At 40.3% G+C, this 22,189-nt stretch overlaps 1 protein-coding gene across 1 annotated transcript; it reads left to right on the forward strand.

The window, feature by feature from the left end:
- Window positions 1-6,049: 6,049 nt before the first annotated feature.
- GCM2 (GCM transcription factor 2) lies at window positions 6,050-21,237 on the forward strand. Its single transcript, XM_083186272.1, has 5 exons — window positions 6,050-6,148; window positions 14,714-14,966; window positions 16,911-17,023; window positions 18,211-18,336; window positions 20,386-21,237. The coding sequence occupies exons 1-5, from the start codon at window positions 6,050-6,052 to the stop codon at window positions 21,235-21,237; spliced, it is 1,443 nt and encodes a 480-aa protein (XP_083042398.1).
- The last annotated feature ends 952 nt before the right edge of the window (window positions 21,238-22,189 follow it).

The raw sequence follows: 22,189 nt of genomic DNA on the forward strand, positions 1-22,189 counted from the left end.
TAGTGTTGGCTCAAATTGTAACATTTACTTGTAAGTGCATTGCATTATAGTTATATATCTAGGAAAACTTTTACAGTGTAAATTAACAATTAATTCAGCCTAAATGATTAAGGTTACATGGTATATAGGAGACACTTCCTCCATAAACACAAACATATTAATACTCAGACAATGAACAAACATCAGAGGGCTTGTTTAATAATGGACACATTTGCACAAGGAGCCAAGCAAGAAAATCTGTATTTACATATATAAAAGAGTATCGCGCAGGCATCTCTTTCATCACTCCGGGGTCCTAGAATGCTGGGTTACCCCTGAAAACTGTCTGGCTGCAGGATCCAGATGCTGCACGTAATGTTATAGTATAACCAGGACCGGCTCTACCATTGGGCAGCTTTAGGCAGCTGCCTAGGGCACCGGGATCTGGGGGGCGCCCGCCAAGTCTGCCTATCAAATTATCAAGGATGTCTATGAGGATCCTTGTTGTACTTAATGCAGGTGGCTGCTGTGGAACTTATAAGACCTCACCTCTGTACTTTCCCTAAAGGCTGAGGTAAACACCCAATTTTTGGAGCTTTCCTGCCATGCCTTAACGGTTTGAAAAGTTGGTATTGTGGAAGGGGGGGGGGGGCTGTAGGTTGAAGTTTTGCATAGGGTTCTGAGAAGCCTTACACCGGCCCTGAGTATAACACCCGGCTCCTGTCACCTATGAGCAGCCTGCAAGCCCCCACACCCCCGTACTGATGCCACTGCCTGGGGCAGGCATGTCCAAACTGTGGCCCTCCAGCTGTTGCAAAACTACACATTCCAGCATGCCTTGCCATAGTTTTAGCATTCCCTATTAGCAAAACTCTGGCAAGGCATGATGGTTTCACAAAAGCTGGAGGGCAATAGTTTGGACATGCCTGGCCTAGAGGGATGGGTGATGCATATAAAAGGGAGGGGTGTTGTACAAATTAATGGTCCCACATGGGGCCTATGGAAAGTAGTGGAAAAGAGTCATGCTTACAAACTTTATGGCTGCCTCATACAGGGAGGTGTAGCCAGATTGGTATAACATAAGTCGGCGGTGTGGACATGCACCCAGATTACAGGCAGGGCTACGATGATGCAATTCAGTGCAAATTGAATCATCAGCGTTTCACTAACTGGGGGTCCATGTCCGCAGTTGTCAACATAGACCCCAAATTTTTTTTAAATACTCTTGAACAACTCTTTAAAAAATTTTTGTGTGTCTACCTTTTTCATAGTGACATTTTGACCCTGTTGACCTATTGCATGTCGACCTTTTGGGGTCGACCTATTGACCCTGTTGACTTTTTGACTCTTTTGACCTATTGCAAGTAGATCTTTTGGGCTAGATTTATCAACCAGAACCAGTCACACTACAGTATATTACAGAGTTCCAAACCAATGCTTTGCAAAGGAAAAATAGCACAAGATGACATCTAATTATGCCTTTAAATATTGGAGCATCAGATGCACCTCTCTTATAAGCAAATTAAATCTTTTTACAAATACATATATGGATTATTTTTTATTGTGGAATATTACTGGCTAATTTGATCCGGTCCAGTCTCCTCCTATTTTCACTCATCATTACGGGCACCAGTTGTGATCTCCATCAAGGGCCCTTCCAGGACTGAACCCAAACGGAGGCTATCCACTCTGAGTGGGGGAGCATCACTCCACAAACTAAACCTACCCTGGGCAACTCTGGACAAACTGGACATCTCCTATACCCAAGTATTTATCAGTAGACGTTATAGGAACGGATTCACCCACCAGTGGTCATAATAAATACGGTACCGCAGGGGTTCCAAATCTTTTTCGAATCACGGCACCCTAGAGTACAGTATCAGAATTTTTCCACGGCACCCCTAGGCGCCAAAAAATATATATAAAATTAAGTAGATTGTGTTTATATGTGCTTCTTAGGTTCAGTTATGGTTTAAAGGGCAGGATTTGCTTCTGATTGTACATATATTTTATGATTGGCAGCCACCAGCACTGGTTTTGTCCATAAATAATTGATCATAAATAATTTGAATTGGTCCTGGACCACCAACCCGCGGCACCCCTGAAATTGTCCCGAGGCACCCCAGGGAGCCACGGCACACAGTTTGGGAACCACTGCGTACCGTATGAATTGGACTATTTTTTCAATACCCCTCTTTTTATTGTTTTTCTGCAATTTTTACTTTTATCATGTCATGCAAAACTTCATGCTTTTATAATTAAAACTATATTTTCACACCATTGGCACATATTTTCATTTGTATCTTAATTTTTATTGTTAAGCTCAGTGTATCCCCTTGTGGTTTTTTTTGGCTAATGTAGATGTCCACAAAGTCTGAGTAAACATACGAGACTTGATGGCAAAACTTCTTATAATACCAACGCATTAAACCAGCCCTGAAATGGATTTTGTGGACATCTACTCCTGATACAATTTATAAGAGGTACCGCTAATGTTTATCTGCCTATTCATCTTTGGAAGCAACGCCACCTCTCTACAAGCCGGGATGCAAATAACAGGTTATCTGTTAAGTAAACGGACTGTCTAGATATAGTGGATGAAATCATTTTGTGTGACCAAATATTTTTTTCCAATCAAAGAATATCAACAGGACTTGACATCACATGGTAGTCACGCCATGCTACTCAGTGAACATTTTGGATGACAAGGGTATATTTATGGGACCTACTGTGCCCTAGGCATCTGCCTACGTTGCCTTGTGGAAATCCGCCTCTGCACTTGGCCTTGCGCGGTCCCGATTTGTAATGTGTAAAAGTTGTTATAAGCAAATTATTTGGTAAGTAGTCCAAAAATGCTATTTAGAATATATACCATAAAGATCTGAATAGAGATTTCATTTCACCAGTCAAACAATAGTTTACAACCAAGAAATTATGTTTTCAATATTTGTTGCTCTGTCACCTTGTCTCATTGTTGTGTTGTTGCTATGTGGTCTAATAGTTTACTTTATTCAATACTACATAACTGAGTAAGAGATTTGTTAGCTTCAAGTTGAAAGCTGAGGAAAATATTCATGCACAAACAAGCAAACAAATGTTATATATGTACGGATATGTATGGGGCAGTACAGATGGTGTAATGGTTAGCATTACTGCCTCACAGTGCTGAGGTCATGGGTTCATCTCCCACCATGGCTCTAACCATGCAGAGTTTGTATATTCTCCCCGTACTTACGTGAGTTTCCTCCCACAATCCAAAAATATACTGGTAGGTCAATTGGCTCCCAACAAAATTAACCCTAGAATGTGTGCGCATGTACATGTGGTAGGGAATATAGATTGTATGTAAGCTCCACTGGGGCAGGGACTGATGTGAATGTTCAACTATACTCTGTAAAGCTCTACGGAATATGTATGCGCTCTTAATAAATAATAATTATATATATATATTTATTATTTATTAAGAGTTTCCTTTATATTTATTATTTATTAAGAGTTTCCTTTATATATATATATTTATATATATATAAATATATACATATATTTATATATATACATACATATGCATGTGTGTGTGTATATATATATATATAATATATATATATATATATATATATATATACATATATATATATATATATATATATATATATATATATATATATATATATATATGTATTTCCTACTGCTTTGTTATGAAAAATGCCCTCACTCTGTCCAATTACAGTAAGCACTGTTGAAGAATATCTAAATACTACTTGGACAAATAAAATGGTGATTTGTTTAATATAAAAGTGACATATGACCATTAGGCTGGTGGAGAGAGAACAATATAATTTAGGAACACTTATTGATGACTCCAGTATGTAACATGGGGTCTGCTCTAGGAGTGCACATCCATACCCTCTTATATCCTACTGTTTAGCTCGTAGAAAGGAAGCATTATATTTCTGATCTATATGCGTCCTTCAGTAAATACTGTAGGTGTTCCCACATGTAATAGGAGTTAAACAATTCCAAGCAGTCATATAAATGAAAATATTATGTTCAGCAGTTATTTATTCCCATAAGGAACTCTTATATTAGTTATGTTGCTTTTTCTATAATGCAGCATATTCCATAGCGCTTTACAAATGGAAATAACTTATAAAACAAACTGGTATTAACAGACCAATATAGAGGTAGGAGGGTCCTGCTCGCAAGCTTACAATAAATAAGTCCACAAAGGAGATAATAACACATAAACAATAAAAGAAATGTAAAATGCATCAATCATACAATACTGTATTGCATCTTATAACTGTAAAGGCAAGCAGGAGTGAAAAGGAACCCAGATGTATCATATAATATGGAGCATTTGTTGTTTTCACATTGCAAGGTAGAACGCAGATACGATTGTATGTGAAATGATATTAACTGTTTACCTTATAATACATGTTTACATTAGCCAACCCTAAAGAAAAGATCATTATTTCAGTGCTTCTGGAAATACAGAAAGGGACATACATTACAATTGCCAGCTGTGCACTTTTTTTATTTAATTACTGTACGTTTATATGGATTCAAATGTACAAATATTTATAAACTTAAAGTTTTAAATGTAAGATTTTGTGGGACTACAAGTCTCAGAATGCTATGTGGCTTCATACTATACAGTAACTCCGCTGCAGATGAAAATCAGCATGTTGCAGACACCCGATCTATGGTAAATGACAAGACCAGGAATACGCCTGATAACCGGAGCTAAAAATCTGTCGGCCGGAGGTAGAACAATTGGAAACATTGATGAACAGGATCGGTTCGTCTATTTACTATCGTTTTACCTGTTTCGTGTTTATGATCCAGTTCTTCATTATAGAAATGTATGTTTATAAAGTGTCGAAAATATTTATTATGTACTGTATATTATTATTATTATTATTATTATTATTATATTAATACTACTACTAATAATTATTATTATTAATAATAATAATAATAATAATAATACTATATTGTATACAATACATCAAGTATAAAGTCGAATTGTAGGGTGTCTAAATGTCTCTGCGTGTTTTCGTACAGTAGTTTGGCAGGCGGGTTACTTGGCGGATCTGACTCACGTTGTCATTTCAGCGTTGAGTTACAACCCAATAAGCCTAGAAAATAGTTATAGGAAGGTATCTATATACTTCATACCTATGATATATATATTTATGGTTAGCACATAGAGCCATTTTGATTGTTAAGACCTCGTACAAATAGTAAGGGGATTTGTAGTAGTGATGATAATGGTTTGTTCTGTTGCTTGAAAACTAATATTAATGTGCATGTACTGATATATCTCCAGGCGATACATCCATCCAGTATCACGTGACTACAGACAGTGGTGCTATGCCCAACATGTGTACTTAAAGCAAGGGGAATATTCCCTGAATTGTCATATAAGCCCACTTTATAATGCAGCATCTCTGCCCCCTCTATGTTCCCTAGTCTGTAGTTACTGATCACTGGCTGCTTCTGTGATGTGCTCTGCTCAGACTAGGTGAAGCCCTTGACCTGTAACATGGAAGTTAGCTGCTATTACAGGCATCTCCCTACTTGTCACCTCAGTATTAGATTTCTTACACTTGTCACCTGGCTGTTGCTGTTTTTTACCCCTGAATGAATGGGTCCTAGTGATCTGCTGGTGTCTTTTTCTCCTTACTTGTGTCAGAGGAAGGAGGGGTCAGTCACTAGTGGGTCTTGCAGAACAGAGAGCAGGTAGTGTACACTAGACCTGCCCCTCTCATCTACATGAGGCAGGGGGAGGAGGAACTGGGGCAATGCAGGACTCTACCTGTTCCTGACACTCAGCTCATCACACACTGCCAGGCTGCACACAGGTAGGTGACATGTGCTGCTACCAACCCTACTGTACATGGATCTGCCTATAGGGAATCCAGGCTACTTGCAGATCTCAGTGCTGCATACTCTGATATACCTCCTTGGTCTGGCTGTGCTGTAGATCACGTATATACAGGAGATTTGTATGTAAACATGTGATTTGCTGACAATGTCATTTCTCTCTGTCACAGTACCGGTAACGACCATGTCCAAGGTGTCTGGTGACATGTACGATGACTCTGACTGTATTTGTTCCTATGGAATGAAGCTAACCTGGGACATCAATGACCCCAAACTGCCGCAGGTGAGCACAGTGCTTTCAGCCTAATCCAGTGGCGTAAGTTTATCCCAGTTGCCCGGTGGCAAGATTAATATTGGTGCCCCCCTCCCCCTCACACACACAACCTTAAATTTTACATTATATATATATATTTAGAGAGAGATAGAAAGAGAGAACACATATTTCAGAACTCCATTACAAAAGAGATATTGACAGTTTTCAATTAACTGATTTAAACTAGCAGGGGAGGAGAAGTGCCTCCTTGGGAGCAGGAGCCCGGCGGCAGATGCCTCCATTGCCTCCCAGAGTTCTGCCTCTGGCCTAATCCACTGCCATCAATATGTTACTGTCACTGCTTTCTGCAATCACCTGCTCCTTTGTGGTGTGCTAAAGCAACACTGTGGAGGTAGGAGCGCAGCACATGTGTATTTAAGATCAAAGAGGCATGTTCTTTTGGGCTAAGCAGAGCCGAACAAATACTTTCACACTGCATGCATGGACTACAGGTAACTATGCCTGATTTACACTATAGAAACTACACACCTCCGCAATATGCACCTGGGAACAGACACACAATAATGCATTACCCTAACCCAATACAGGTAATAGGGATCAGTATTAATGGGGAAATCAGTGTTTTTCAAAGGAATTTCTCTGCATGGCATAAGTTCATATTAAGTAGTGACAAGTGTCTGGAGAAATAATGTATGGTTTCTGTAGAAAATGATGTAATCCTAGTTGTACCTAGGACTAGTTATCTAATGCATGCTATGTATTATATTGATGGATGACATTCCGTGTGCGGCAATTACCGACGGATGTTGCAGATCAAGGTTACTATGTAGTTCATTACGTAGGGAATATAATGTTGTAGAAGAAGGTTAATATGTAGTTCATTATGTAGGGAATATAATGTTGTACAAGAAGGTTAATATGTAGTTCATTATGTAGGGAATATAATGTTGCAGAACAAGGTTACTATTGTGTAGCAAATATAATGTTGCAGAACAAGGTTTACTATTAGTGTAGCAAATATAATGTTGCCCATCAAAGTTACTTATAGTGTAGCAAATATAATGTTGCAGAACAAGGTTACTATGTAGTTCATAGGGTAGCAAATATAATATATATACTTTAAAGTGAGCCTTGTAAACCCAGTTACAGTTCAAACTCTCAGCATTAGCAATGCAAAACGTACTCAAATAATACAGCATACAGTATTTTTAGTAATATATAAAGCAAGGTATATTTTCCATATATTATGACCATAAATGTAGCAAGAAGAACATAACATTCTAAATAGAGTTTAGTTCCTTTTTTTTTAAAGTGAAATAAATAGCAATTCTCTGATGGGATAGTTCATTCGGAAAAATAGAAGTCAGCATGTAAACTACAGTGTAGGATGGACTAGTGTGCAACCAAGCAGAATAGAACAATTATGGAAACGTTTACAATGGTGACAATGACATAGTAATTGGTGAGCGGAACAGACAACACTGCAATGCCCTTGGCAATGTCTGACAGTCAGACAGACAGGACTTCTGCACAACTCTACATACAGTACTGTAGGTGTATCGGATATCTACTTACTGTACAGTATAACGCGCACTACGAATATACAGCTATGTAGTGTATTATTCTTTATTACTTTAAAGCACTTATTGTATTATTGTATTTAAATACAATTGATCAACTAGTGTGATTCTTCTGTAGTAATTGTGGTAATTTCTCAGCGAATCATTTGCTAATTACGGCAGCTAATGAACATCACACCGGAATCTCAGAACATCTGGACATAATAAGTTGTATCTGTGACAAAGAGCTGATATAGTTTAGGTAACAGCTATAACAATCTCGCAATACAGTAAAACCAACAGTACTACAGTCATCTTGTAGTAATCGCGATGATCAAACAGCTGCTTCGGCCGGCGTGGGATGTCATTAATAATAATACATTTGGTTAAACTAAAGTAAAACCTTAAAGAAAGTCAAGATAGAAATAATCACATTATGTAAAATAGGTTTTAATTATTCTCTACACCACAGTATGCTGCCCATACACGCTGCGATCCTTAATGATCTTTATGTTGCATTGATACAATATTAATACAATAATAATAATAATAATTATACAGAATATTTGTGTTCAAATAGCTATCTATATCTATATATAGATATATATCTATAGATTATATATATAGTTATATATCTATATATACAGTATATAGATAGATATAATTTTATATATATATATATATATATATATATATACATATACATATATCTATCTATCTAAATATGTGTGTGTATGTATGTGTGTGTGTGTGTATATATAAGTTTGTGACGCCCGGCACTCTCCCCAGCAGCTTGATATACCCCGGTGCCTTCTGGAGACAATATGCAGCAAGTAGAAGAAACTTGTTTTCATCTATCCCCTTGATGTACACTTGATGTACACTTATTTATACATACTACCATTGCACAATCTATTCTAATTGATATTAATGTGTCAGCGTTGTGTAACAGGTTCGGTAGTTATATAGCACATTGTTGCACTCACTGATCACATATGCTGCTGTTGGCATATCCGGGAGCAGTAATGATGCGCCCAGGATAAATCCTTGTGAGGCACCTGCTCCTTATTCCAGTCTGTACACAATGGAAGTATCTGCAAACATCGTGTCTGTGCTATCAATAGAACATGTCATCGCTGTTACTGGACTGTTCATTCTCAATTGCGCGGCGCTTTGTGCGCCTTAATCTATTGCCAAACAGTCTCATCCCAAAGCAAATACATTCACGATTCCTATAATGCAGTGGTTCCCAAACTGTGTGCCGTGGCTCCCTGGGGTGCCTTGGGACACTTGCAAGGGTGCCCCGGGTTGGTGGTCCAGGACCAATTCAACTTATTTATGTTTAATAATTTATGGGGAAAAAACAGTGCTGGTCGCTGCTAATCATAAAATGTGTACAAAAAGATGCAAATCCTGCCCTTTACCACATAACTGACCCTAAGAATTGCACATTCTATTTAATGTTATATTTATTCTGCTTTTTGGGGGGGGCCCAGGGGTGCCGTGAAAAAATTCTGATACTCTAGGGTGCCGTGATTCAAAAAAGATTGGGAACCCCTGCTATAATGGGTAACATGGGTAAGTGCATTATTTGCCTTGTTTCACATTAAGATAACTGTTGTAGTGATTTTGTACACGATTTATTTTGAATATTAATGAACGTGTGAATTGGTTATAGATGCGATTATCGTTGTGTTTTCATTAGATAATACTGACGACTGAAATGAACAAATGATGCTAGCCTGTGGCAGTGGCACTATTGTAATAGATGAATTCGTAGTTAAATCTGATTTCCATATAGCAGTATTTCACAGTCATCTTATCAAATATAAAAATTGATGAAAAAATTAAAAAGGAAAATAAAAGATGAGTCCACATATACAGTACAGGGATAGCGTTATTCACTCTGTTATCAGGATCATACAGTGACGCATGGCGCTATAGATCCCTAGACACTGCTTTCCCTATGTGTCTAATTATGTCCTATGCGGATATCACAGAAGCCTTGACCTTCACAGCGACTACCCCTGGACGTACTAATACCCCGGGTTTAGAACAACAGCTATACAATTGTAATTAATGCAATATTGTAACTCATTAATGATGATTGTAAGCAATGGCTTTATGCACGCAATGAGTGTTTCTATGTATTGTTGTGTTCTAAGTGTGGGGTAACAGTCCTCATTTGCACCTGTATATAGGATCACATGTGATCAATTTCATGTTGTCTCTCATGTCTCTCACTGTTTTTTATTGACTCTTACAGAGTTGCTTTCCTGATTCCTTTCTATGTGTAAAACAGTATATCTTGTATAGTGACTAGTATAAGTATACTTACCCTTATATTTAGATAGATAGATAGATACATAGATAGATAAAATATGTTGTTTGTAATGCCAGAAAATTAAGCTTTTAGACTATATAGGGATAACAAAACAATGCAACAATGCGACAGAGCTACAAATATTCACAACATAATTTTCTGGGTTGTAAACAATCTCTAATCAGAGTTTTCTATATTTTGTAAATAGCATTGGTACTTGTGGATTATCACGGCTCCCATCGCATGCCATCACATGCCATATATAGTGGCATGCGATGCCATGCGATTTTTGCCGTTTTTGCTGTTTTTGAAAAAAATCGCATGCGATCGCATGCGATTTTTAACAGAAAAGCATGCAAATGCATTGAAATTACTATGAAACATGTTCAATGGCCCCCAAATGGCATTTTTGAGGCTGTACCACCCCCACTATCAACGCGAACACGAAGCGTGGCGAGCGCAGCGAGCCCGCGAGGGGCGGCGGTACGTGTCCTAAGACCTTTTCATACCCCCACTATCCACGTCGGCGTGGAGTTGAGAATAGAAAGTGTGGCGAGCGCAGCGAGCCACCGAGCCCGAAGCGTGGCGAGGGGACGCGGATACCTTCACAGGTATCCGCGTCCCCTCGCGGGCTTCACAGGTGTCCGCGTCCGCTCGCCACTCTTTGCGCTCGCCACGCTTTGCGCTCGCCACGCTTCGTGCTCGCCACACTTTCTATTCTCAACTCTACGCCGACGTGGATAGTGGGGGTATGAAAAGGTCGTAGGACGCGGGCTCGCTGCGCTCGCCACGCTTCGGGTTCGCGTTGATAGTGGGGGTGGTACAGCCTCAAAAATGCCATTTCGGGGCCATTGAACATGTTTCATAGTAATTTCAATGCATTTGGATGCTTTTCTGTTAAAACTCGCATGCGATGCGATGCGATTTTTTTCATGTGCGATGGCCATCGTGGGAGCCGTGATACTCCACAAGTACCATAGCATTTTTTGGGGTCAATCTAATTCAGTGCAAAGGGTGGGATGTATTTTTATGACAGCAACCGGAATTTGCACCCTTCTCAGTCTTATATTTGCTTTGCACAAAAGTGTTTGGAGCCCTATGGGGGTAGCTAAAGGCCCATACACACTAGTAGATTATCTTTCCAATCTGGCTGGTTTAAATGAAAATAGGGAAATTTCTGGGAACAATATACAATCAACTGTTTGATTCCAAATGCTGGAAAATCGACAAAAGCAGTCATCTGCGTAAATTGATTTAACTAATTTGTCTGTAGGACCAGTTTTTGACTGTTTTCCATGTTTAGGAGCAAATGGTCATTTGTCATTTGCTCCCAAAATTTTTTAGATTTTCATTCCAACCAGGGAGATTGGACAGATAATCTTCTAGTGTGTATGGTCCTTAACACTTTTGTGCAAATTGTGGCTTCTGTAAAGCATGACTGCTCGTGATAACTTGCACCTTCGAGTTTCTCATGCTATTTATTCCCCCTTTGTCACTGAACATTAAATTAATGGCAGTTCTACCCATTAATTCATTCAGTGTGAAAGTTTCAACCCGGGTCTTAAATCCCGGGTCTCCATCACTGGTCTTTACCATGGTCGATGACCCGAGATCTGTAACCTGGGTTTACCCTATCACACTAAAGAAATACCTGTGTAATTCCGAAAAAACTGAGAAAATTACCCGCCACTCAAAATTCCAGGTAATTGCTGGGTCAGATGTCTCGAAGTGGTATGACCAAATAATTTGTTACTATAAAAACTGCTACACACTACAAATCAGACCCGCATAATGGGCCTTATTCAGATCTGAGCTCAGTACAAATTTGTTTGTAAAATGGGCAAAACCATGTGCACTGCAGGTGGGGCAGATGTAACATGTATACATGGGGTGTCCTGAAACTGAATTCTAAAATGCAGTGTAAAAATAATGCAGCTGGTATTTACCCTGCACAGAAACAAAATAACTCACACAAATCTAACTCTCTCTATACATATTACATCTGCCCCACCTGCAGTGCACATGGTTTTGCCCATTTTACAAACAAACTTGTACTGAGCTCAGATCTGAATAAGGCCCAATGTCAGGTGACTGTACTTATTACAGATGGAGCTCCCGTGGTTCTTGCAGGGGCTGGCGGTCGGATCCCCAACTGCTGCGTCCCCTTTTGACACTGGAGTTGATTGCCTTTAGGAGAGAAAACCCTTGGATAGTTCACTTAAGTAGTGACATTGTTATTTACGGACTCCTTCTGGCAACAGATTATAACATTATATTGTATCTTTTTCTGTAAACTGAATTGTATGTTGTAACCTTCTAACATTTGACTCAACCTCGGTGGTATGGTGTCTCAGCAGTGCTGCGGTGATTACTGGTTTGGGAAGCGCAGTGGCTGATCATCTGTATATGCCAATTTGTGATAATGATAGTTGCCTTCTTTTCTTATTGGGTGCACTGTATGGAGTTTAGGCAATAAGTCCAATTAATGCCGTATATTTGGCTAAACCGGTTTATAGTGGTAGGCACAGTAGGCACAGTCATAAATTAAAAACCTCACATTTAATTGGAGCAGTGATACAATTGTATCGTCCTATCTCAGCAGGTGCAATCAGGGGCGTAGCTAAAGGTTCATGGGCCCTGGTGCGAAAGGTCAGCTTGGGGCCCCCCTACATACAACAAAATTAAAATCTTGGTCTGTTTATATTTTAATGTAGACACATAATATGCCCCCACAGTGCCAGATATGCTCCCACAGTGCCAGAGACACATATGCCCCCACAGTGCCAGATATGCTCCCACAGTGCCAGAGACACATATGCCCCCACAGTGCCAGATATGCCCCCACAGTGAAAGATACACATATGCCCCCACAGTGCCAGATATTCCCCCACAGTGCCAAATATACATATGCCCCCACAGTGCCAGAAATGCCCCCACAGTGCCAAATAAACATATGCCCCCACAGTGCCAGAAATGCCCCCACAGTGCCAAATAAACATATGCCCCCACAGTGCCAGAAATGCCCCCACAGTGCCAAATAAACATATGCCCCCACAGTGCCAGAAATGCCCCCACAGTGCCAAATAAACATATGCCCCTTTCCCACCAGCAACTCACGATTGTTGCTGCAATGCTGCCTCTCCATCTGCTGCTGCTGCTGCTGGGCGAGGGGGGGGGGGGGATCCGGTGGGGTCCGGTGGGGTCAGACAGCCTCCTGCTCTCCCTGGCCGCTTAGCCAGTCACTGGCTGCGGCCAGGCAGCCTCCTGCGCTGGCCACGGCTTCCAGAACACGGCCGCGGCTACAGGAAAATGGCCACCGGCATGTCCTCAGTGCAGGAGGCCGGCGGCCATTTTCCTGTAGCCGCGGCCGTGTTCTGGAAGCCGCGGCCAGCGCAGGAGGGCAGCCTGTGACTGGCTAAGCGGCCCGGGGGGACCTGCTGCCATCGGCCCCCCTGGCTCAGGGACCCGGTCGCAGGTGCGACCGCTGCGACCCCTGTAGCTACGCCACTGGGTGCAATGTTATATTCATTGCTGCTGTCTATCTTTATTGGCGGATGTAACAATCTGCAGAGACACTGACCATCAAATGATTTCTCCAGGGCTTGCAAATATACTTATACTGACATATTTGCAGGCATCCGATTGGAGGCAGGGCAGGAAACTGATGTCACGCCCACCCCCCTGCACTCTACGTCCCGGCCAAACACCCATGTTTCCATCAGGATGCCCATGAAAGGATGGGCGTGACCCAAGTCCACCACCCTGCGCCTCTGGGCTGCATCACTATGTGCGATCGGCTCGGTGACTATACAAGTCGCCAAGGCCGTTCGCCTAAAAACCCTGCCCATGGCCATAAAACATTATGCGCTTGCACAGTAGGGAAACATCAGTCCCCCGTGCGAACGTGCGGGGGACCAAATCAACTAGAATCACCTCCATGGTTTTGTTCATTAAAGAAGGAGTTTGCTTTTGCAAGTAAACCAGAATCACGCCCTCCATCCACAAGAAACATTAATGGTCCAGGTTTTAAATATATCCATGCTTGGCTACAGGTGACTTCATTAGTACATCAGTCAATATATGATTTAACCATCTGTGCAGAGCCATGGATATACTTAAAACCTGGACTGTCAATGCTCCTTGAGTTTGGTAACCAATGTTTTAAGAGGATTTAAAAAATGAGTTAAAGAATGAGTTAAAGAAAAGTGCTATAAAATGTAATGCATATGCATGTAGTACATACGCACAAAGCTCAGCATGTAGTCTCCCATTTGTAAACACATCCCTGATTATGTGTAATATTGTAGGAGTTTGCAATCAAGTAAAATAAAATATCACGTATTACAAGTGAAAATAAAAGGAATGTGACATAGACAAAAAGCATTGAAATGATATCATTATTGTCTATATACCTACAGTATATTCAAGTCATTTGCAACAGATGTTTTCATGACCTGTAGAAATGACACAAAATAATGTATTTCAATGACTTAAAGTCCCACATTCTTTGTTATTGATTATGTTTAATGATTTTTTTTTTAAAGCTAATTCAGAATAATCAATTTACTGTACATGAGACATATCTTGAACTACTGCCATGATAGCAGCTGCACATTTACATTTCTTTCTTGAAGGAAACTATTACAACCGATACTACAGTTTTGTGGAAAGTAATCACTTCTCACATTGCAGGATCTGAAGCAGTTTGACAGCTTCCAGGAGTGGACAGATGGCTATGTTCGATTTGTATATAGTGGGGAAGACAAGAATGCTCAGCGTCACCTCAGTGGTTGGGCCATGAGGAACACCAACAACCACAACTGTCAGATCTTGAAGAAGTCTTGCCTGGGTGTGGTGGTGTGTAGCCGGAATTGTACTTTGTCTGATGGCGGCAAATTGCAGCTCAGACCAGCAATCTGCGATAAAGCACGCCAGAAACAACAAAGTAAGCAGTTCTTTTATGGCCAACATGGCAATGGTCGACACATGAAACGGTCAACATAAGCTTATTATATTCCGATTCCATGTGGATCCAATAGGGAATGGTAAATGTGCCGGGCACAGCGGCAGCAGAACATCTTTCCAGAACCATGGCAAGCGAAGTGAACCATGTGAGGGGACCTGGTACACTGCTAATACCCACAGATAGACAACAACAAAAAAACACCCTCATGTCGACCTTTTGCTTGTGTCAACCCTTTGTCTATTTCAACCTTGTGCCTGTTGATCTTTTGGGGTCAACTTAGATACTGTCGATATTTTCATTGTCAACCTAATATGTCACATCCATAAAATACACCATCTGGATATTAGACATTACAGCCAAGGGGGTTATTCAGACCTGTGACCAATTATCGAAAGACTGCGCATGCGTACAGATTGTAGCATGCATGAGTGAGTACAAACAGTGTACTCACTGTTTGTCAGTTGATTGACAGGAAACTGTCATTTGTGAGTGGTAACCAGCTTTTGTCTAAGAGAAAAACCCCAGGCTTGCCCAGGCGATTTCAGGGCGGGTCTGTGACTTCAGTGCCGGCCTCAATCAGCCTGCCCCTGCCGCATACTTGTGGAAGGGTCGGAGTCACTGCATAGACTGAAAAAAAATAATTTGATTTGCAGCTGGCCGCCGAAGACCGAGTTTTTTTGCAAGGTATCCACAGACTTGCACAGGGCGGGATGTCACTCTGTCTAGGTGTCGGCAGAGCTGGATTAAGCCTTCGGAGGGCCCGGGACACTTTAGACAGGGGGCCCTCTCCTTCTTGTCATTATTGGCCACAAACTGCACGGAAGAATAGTACAGTCAGAACACAGAGTAAAGGCAGTATAAACTTACAGTCCATAGGACCAGTAAAATAACAGACAAAAGCAGGTGGAAATATTAGCAGTAAAGCCTTGCATGTAGATCATACATATGTATAATGTCACTGACGAGTCCAAATAAACTAGGAGGCAATTTCAAATGTAAGAACATGTTATAAAGCAAAGGTAGGAACATTGCACTAAGAGGGTACATATGGATTATCAGAGAGTTGTACACATAATAATTGTGGTCTGCAACTGGAGGTGTCAGAAAGAATAGGGGAAATTATGTGGGAGAGTACGTACAAACTTGCTGGCATTGATGTCTTGTGGGACCTAGAATGTACAACAGGCTGATAATCTGAAAGCACTAATGAGGAAGTGCCAATACGGGGCTCAGGTTAAAGCGTCAAAAAAATGCCAGCCACAGGGGGGCCCTAGATAGAGGAGGGCACAGGGGTACTGACCCCCCTGAGCCCCCCCTTGATCCGGCCCTGGGTATCGGCTATCTGATTACAGGGCTCTGCAAATTCACACAGCAGTGATCAGTTCTAAATAACCCCTAGGATGGGAAATAATGAATGTACCTTGCAAAAACTATCAACCTATATTCTAAATACATCCATCTATAATTCTATTTGCCAGGCACACATAGACCAAAAATTTCTTAAGAAGTCATAAAAAAAAAGTTGTGCTTACCTGCTATACTTAGGTTAGCATTAGTGTCCATGTGCCCTGAATCCAATTAAACAAAAATGAGAAATTATAAAGCACTAATGAGAAATTCTTAAAACATGGAAACCATTATTGGATAAGAAGGTGAAGCCAGGGACAATACACAGTTATCTAGGTTTAAGGACCAGATGCACTAAGCTTCAAACGTGATAAAATGGAGAGTGATAAACAGCCAGCCAATCAGCTCCTGCCTGAAATTTTTCAAACACAGTCTGTGACATGGCATGTAAGATCTGGTTGTTTATCACTCTCCATTTTATAACTTTTGAAGCTTAGTGCATCTCTATGCATCAATTTACATAGTAATAAATGCATAAAAATAAATACCTAATTTGTTTTTTTGTTTGCATTGCAGAAAAGCTGTGCAGTAACTGTAACTTTGCTCTGGAGCTGATCCCATGTCGAGGTCACAGTGGTTATCCAGTCACAAATTTTTGGCGTCTAGATGGGAAAGCCATCTTCTTCCAGGTAAGTTTGTTAGATGATGTTGAGATCATGTTGTACAACAACCTAGGTAGAAGATGCTAATAAGGTGCCACTCACTCTAGTCATTATCTGTTGTAGCTGAGGTAGGAGGACCATGGTCATGATGTGAATACCAGGCCATCTCTTTTTGACATCACACCATGTTAGGGGGGAAAGGCTACACAGACTGGCAGACCCAGTCTTCAGTACATTCCATTAGCCCCCTTTACCCAGGAGTGCATCAAGAGAGAAGGGGGCCTGTGTGTAGTCTCTGTCTGGGTCCCCTCCTTTGCTGAGGCAGCACCCATTTTTCCAGTGATTTCCCTACTGCTCATATGCGAAATGTCGGAAAAATGTCCAATGCGCCATTTTGGTTTTTGCAATGCTGCTCCAGAGGGTAAGTATTGCAAAAACAGGAGCAGGGTGTGAGGTGTGGGCCCCCCTGGACCCTTGGGGGGGGGGGGCCGTGTGCACCACACATACTGTACCCATTATAGATTCATCAATGCCTTGCCCCTTTAATGCGCAAGGCCATAAAAAAACTGTCAAGACAAGGCATTGGGGCTCCTAATTAAAATCTTTTGCTATACATCACTGCATATTTAATGGAGATTGTCTGTGGATAACCATCATTTAAAACAACTCTTCAATTGAAGCTTGTAGATATGATGGTAGTATCGATCATTTCAAGTTTTATCAAGTTTAGCAAAAAAATAAAAAAATCTATAAAAAAAACATTTCTAGATAAACATATGTGCATATAAGCATACTTGCTTACTCTTATGTTGGAGACATATTTCAAGGAGTTATCCTGCAGGCCTCGGAGAACAAACCAGCCTCCAGGATCACAACTGCTTCACACCCGCTTCTCAAACAAAGCGGTCAGTCAGGGGGCTTGATGACGTGATGAATGGTGAATTGCATCATCTTTTTTGCCAACCCCCACATGCTCCACACATTTCTCCAGAATAATTAAAGGTACATTTGTAATCACTTAATTTTTACCACCTTGTACTGTAGTGTGCCTTGTTATGGATGAGCAAAAAGAATGCAGAAGAGCATAGACTACAAAAACAAGCACACAGGGTAATCAGTCAAACAAGACATACAGAACATCCTGATTTTCCAGTGTAACCATTAATCTATGGTAAATCTGTTTAATAATAACAATTTTCTGATTTTATTTTAAGGCAAAGGGAGTTCATGATCACCCAAGACCTGAAAGCAAATCTGAGACAGAAGCTCGGAGAAGTGCTGTGAAAAGACAGATGTCATCCTCTCACCTGTCTCAGAAAAAGAAACTTCTGGAATCTGAGGTGAGGACACATTTCTGAGAAACTGCTCTTAGGATCTGCTTAGCATACAACTGCAGATTTATGCTTCTTTAATATTGTCATGAAATTATGATTGTTATTATTATTATTATCATAACCAGACAATGTTTATGGGTGATATGTAATAGGGTGCAAGTTTTAGACGCACATTTAATAGGGTGCACATTTTCAAATTGCACCCTAAAGATGACCAAAAATTGCAAGAAATATAGACCTGATAAGTGAGATCTGTGCATGGTTCTGTCCAAAATTTTTTTTTTTATAAAAAAACAACGTGGGGCCCCCGAGCATTACCAGCCTGCGGGCTTTTTGAGTCATATCGGGTTTCCCAATTAAGGGGGAAAAATTGTTGGGGTCATCTCATATTTAAGAAACCAGCACCGGGCTCTTGAGCCGATCATGGTTCCAAAAATACGGGGGACAAAAAGTATAGGGGTCCCCCATATTCTGAAACCAGCAACAGGCTTCAACAGCCAACAAGGGGATGACTTTTTTATATAAGCTCCCCCAGCGAAAACATCACCCCCTGGCTGGTCAGCCCTGGACAGGGTCCCTGCCACACATGTGCTGTGGATGCTGGGCTGATTATTTTGTGTAAAAATAGACTAATAAAAATAACATTGGGTTTTGCTGTCGAAGTCCCAGCAAGCCTCCTCCTCATGCATAAGAAAAATTGCACATTTACAAAAAAAAATCACACACTCCATTTGTGTACTTGATCTAAAAATTTGCACGCTATTACATATGTGATTTTTGAGTATAAGCAGCCTAGCATACAGCTCTGAATCAGGCCCTCAGTCTGAGCTAATCTTGAGCAACAGCCTCCGGTATCCATTTATGGGACATATTTGTAATCTTGAGTTTTGAATTTTAAACATTTATCTTTACAAAATATTACCACAGTTTGAAAAGACAGTAAAATTGTATACAGATTATAAGCAATCACATTAAATAGTTAATCAAAAGGAAACACAAGGGCAAAAATAGCCTGTTCCAATTTTTTACAATTTGAGATTATTTCTGAAATCTAGGGCCAATTTGCAATAATAATTGTAAATGGGATGTAGCCGGCACACAGCATGTCAACAGAATCCTGGCAGCATTGGGCTTAGCATTAGGGATAGGTTTATGGTTGAGGGTGAGGGTTAGGTTTAGTCTGTGGGAGGGTATGGCTAGGGTTATGTTGTGAGAGGGGTAGCTTTGGGTTAGGTTTAGGCACTAGGGGGATGGTTAGGGTTAGGTGTGGCAGGAAACAGTTAGGATTAGGCTGTGGACGGGTGGGTTAGAATTAGGGAGGGGACAGGTAGGATTAGTCTGCAGAGGGAAGGGTTAGGCTGCAGAAATGAATGGTAATGATTAGGATTAGGTCTAAGGTTTGGCACTAGGCGGAGGGTAAAGGTTAAGCTGTGAGATGGGACAGTTAGGGATAAGCTGTTGGAGGGGTTAGTCAGGGTTAGGCAGATGTAAGGATCAGTTAAGTTTTGGCTGCGAGAGGGAATGGTTAGGTTAGAATTAGGTTTAGTGCTACTAAATATTTTCCAAAATCCATCAGGATTAAGCATGCCAGGATTTTGACCATTGGCATATTGAATTTGGCCTTGTAAATGGCTGATTTTACTAAATACAAAGAAAGTTGTTATTTTGTAAACTTTTAAGCCATGGGTCTTCAAACTGTGGCCCTCCAGATGTTGTGAAACTACAAATCCCAGCATGCCTTGCCACAGTTTTAACACTCCCTTATAGCAAAACTGTGGCAAGGCATTCTGGGATTTGTAGTTTCACAACAACTGGAGGGCCACAGTTTGAAGACCCATGTTTTAAGCTATAGATATTTTTGAATCCATCAATCTGTCAATTAAACATAATAATAAACATTTGATTCCAATGATCAATGTTTAGCTACTCCAATTAATGGACCCATCAATGAGAAGTTAGCAACATAGAGAAATATATAGCGCTATACAGTAATATTTTTTTTTCTGCAATCCATGAAAAGTAATTATAATGTAAATGTGCAATCTATTATTTCAGGCGGGAAGATACAATGATAGCGGTGGACATTTTCCTCATCCTATATCTTGCTTAGAAGGACCAGAACGCTTCAGTCTTGTTGCAGATGGAAATTTTCCCCTCGCACCTCAACACTACTCTTCATTTCAGAATGCAGACTCTTTCAAATCCAGTTATGACCCTGTAGTATACCAAGGCAATTCTGTGACACCTTTTCCAAAATGTCCTAATAGAATTTTTGTGCCCAGAACACAATGCAGTTATGATTTACACGTCCCTGGCTTTGTGAATTCCAATTTATATCCACCACTTTACAAGGACTCAGTAGGGGGTCTGCCCGAAACTGAGAGAGTTCAGATAACTCAGCCAAACATTGGAATGCTGAACTCCCATGAAAGAAGTTACGATGGCAGTGCTAAACATCATGGATGGAAGCAGATACTTGCGAAAACTGGATATGTGGACAGAAATGACTATGCCCAAATTCAGGCAAATAATGGTACTTCTTATTATAATGCGGAGTACCCATGCCGATATGCAAGGTCTCCCTCACCAGCTTTACAAACCGTTATTACAACAACCACTAAAGTTTCATACCAAGCCTACAAACCTCCTGTGGTAAAGTACAATGACAACATGTGTGACGTGAAAGCTCTGCAAAACTATCCACATATACAAGACAATCTATCAGATGGTATTTTTCCTGATGTAAAAGCAACAGATGATTTCACTGTCATCAAAACAGCATTGGGCTACCAAGATCAAATTCCCTCAAAGTCTGAGCGAGGAGACAACCCGGACTTTTATCGAAATTGGCCCTGTATGAGTAACAGTTTTTCAGGACAGTCTAATAGATATGAAAATGACTATTAAAATGAAAGGTAACGGCAAAAAAATACTTTAAAGTATATTAAAGTATATATAAAATAAGGCTATATATATATATATATATATATATATATATATATATATATATATATATGTCATCCTTTCTTGTATGAGATAGAGGTCCCATTAGGAGATTCAAATTTGCTGTTGGCCATTAAGGACGAATTGGACATCACATCTGTATAATTGGTCTTATAATAGGCCTCACAGGAAAGGTGTATCTACACATTTAAATTGTACAAGGTTTTAACTTGAATTTTATTTATTTTGGGCATATTGTGCATATCAAGAGAAATTCTTGACAAGTAATTAAGATCTAGAAAGTTGAAGGAGCTCCGCCCTCCTCTAGTTTATTTCACTCCACCAGTTTATTTCACCAGTTAATATAAGATCCAAAATTCACTAGGAGATGTTAAATGTTCCCTGATGAAGTCGATTTAGACGAAACGCTTTGGAACTTTATTGATCTGCTGTTACATCTTGAAGAATAAAACTTTTATCTTGGAAAATCTGACGTTTTATTGAACATAATATGTATATATATATATATATATATATATATATATATATATATATATATATATATAACCTTGAGATATCTCAACAGCATTTACAGACCAATGTTATTTGTTTGAGCATTGGTCCAGTCATTAGAATGGATTTATGCACTGTGGGCAGGAAAGTGGTAAACTCTTTAAGAAGGTGATTTGAGGGGAAGATTTGTTAAGATGAAGTGATAAAGTTGCTGGTGATAACACAGCAGCCAGTCAGCTCTGAACTGTCACTTTTTACACCCAGTCTGTAACTCAACCGTTAGGAGCTGATTGGCTGGTGCACTATTACTAGCCACTTCACCAAGCTTAATAAATACACCCCTTACCTTTTTAGGCAACACTTACTATTTGTGCCTGATGGAACAAAACTGAATTGCTCCATA

The sequence above is a fragment of the Crinia signifera genome, chromosome 5, assembly GCF_055691185.1.
Source record: "Crinia signifera chromosome 5, ASM5569118v1, whole genome shotgun sequence".
Classification (NCBI taxonomy): domain Eukaryota; kingdom Metazoa; phylum Chordata; class Amphibia; order Anura; family Myobatrachidae; genus Crinia; species Crinia signifera.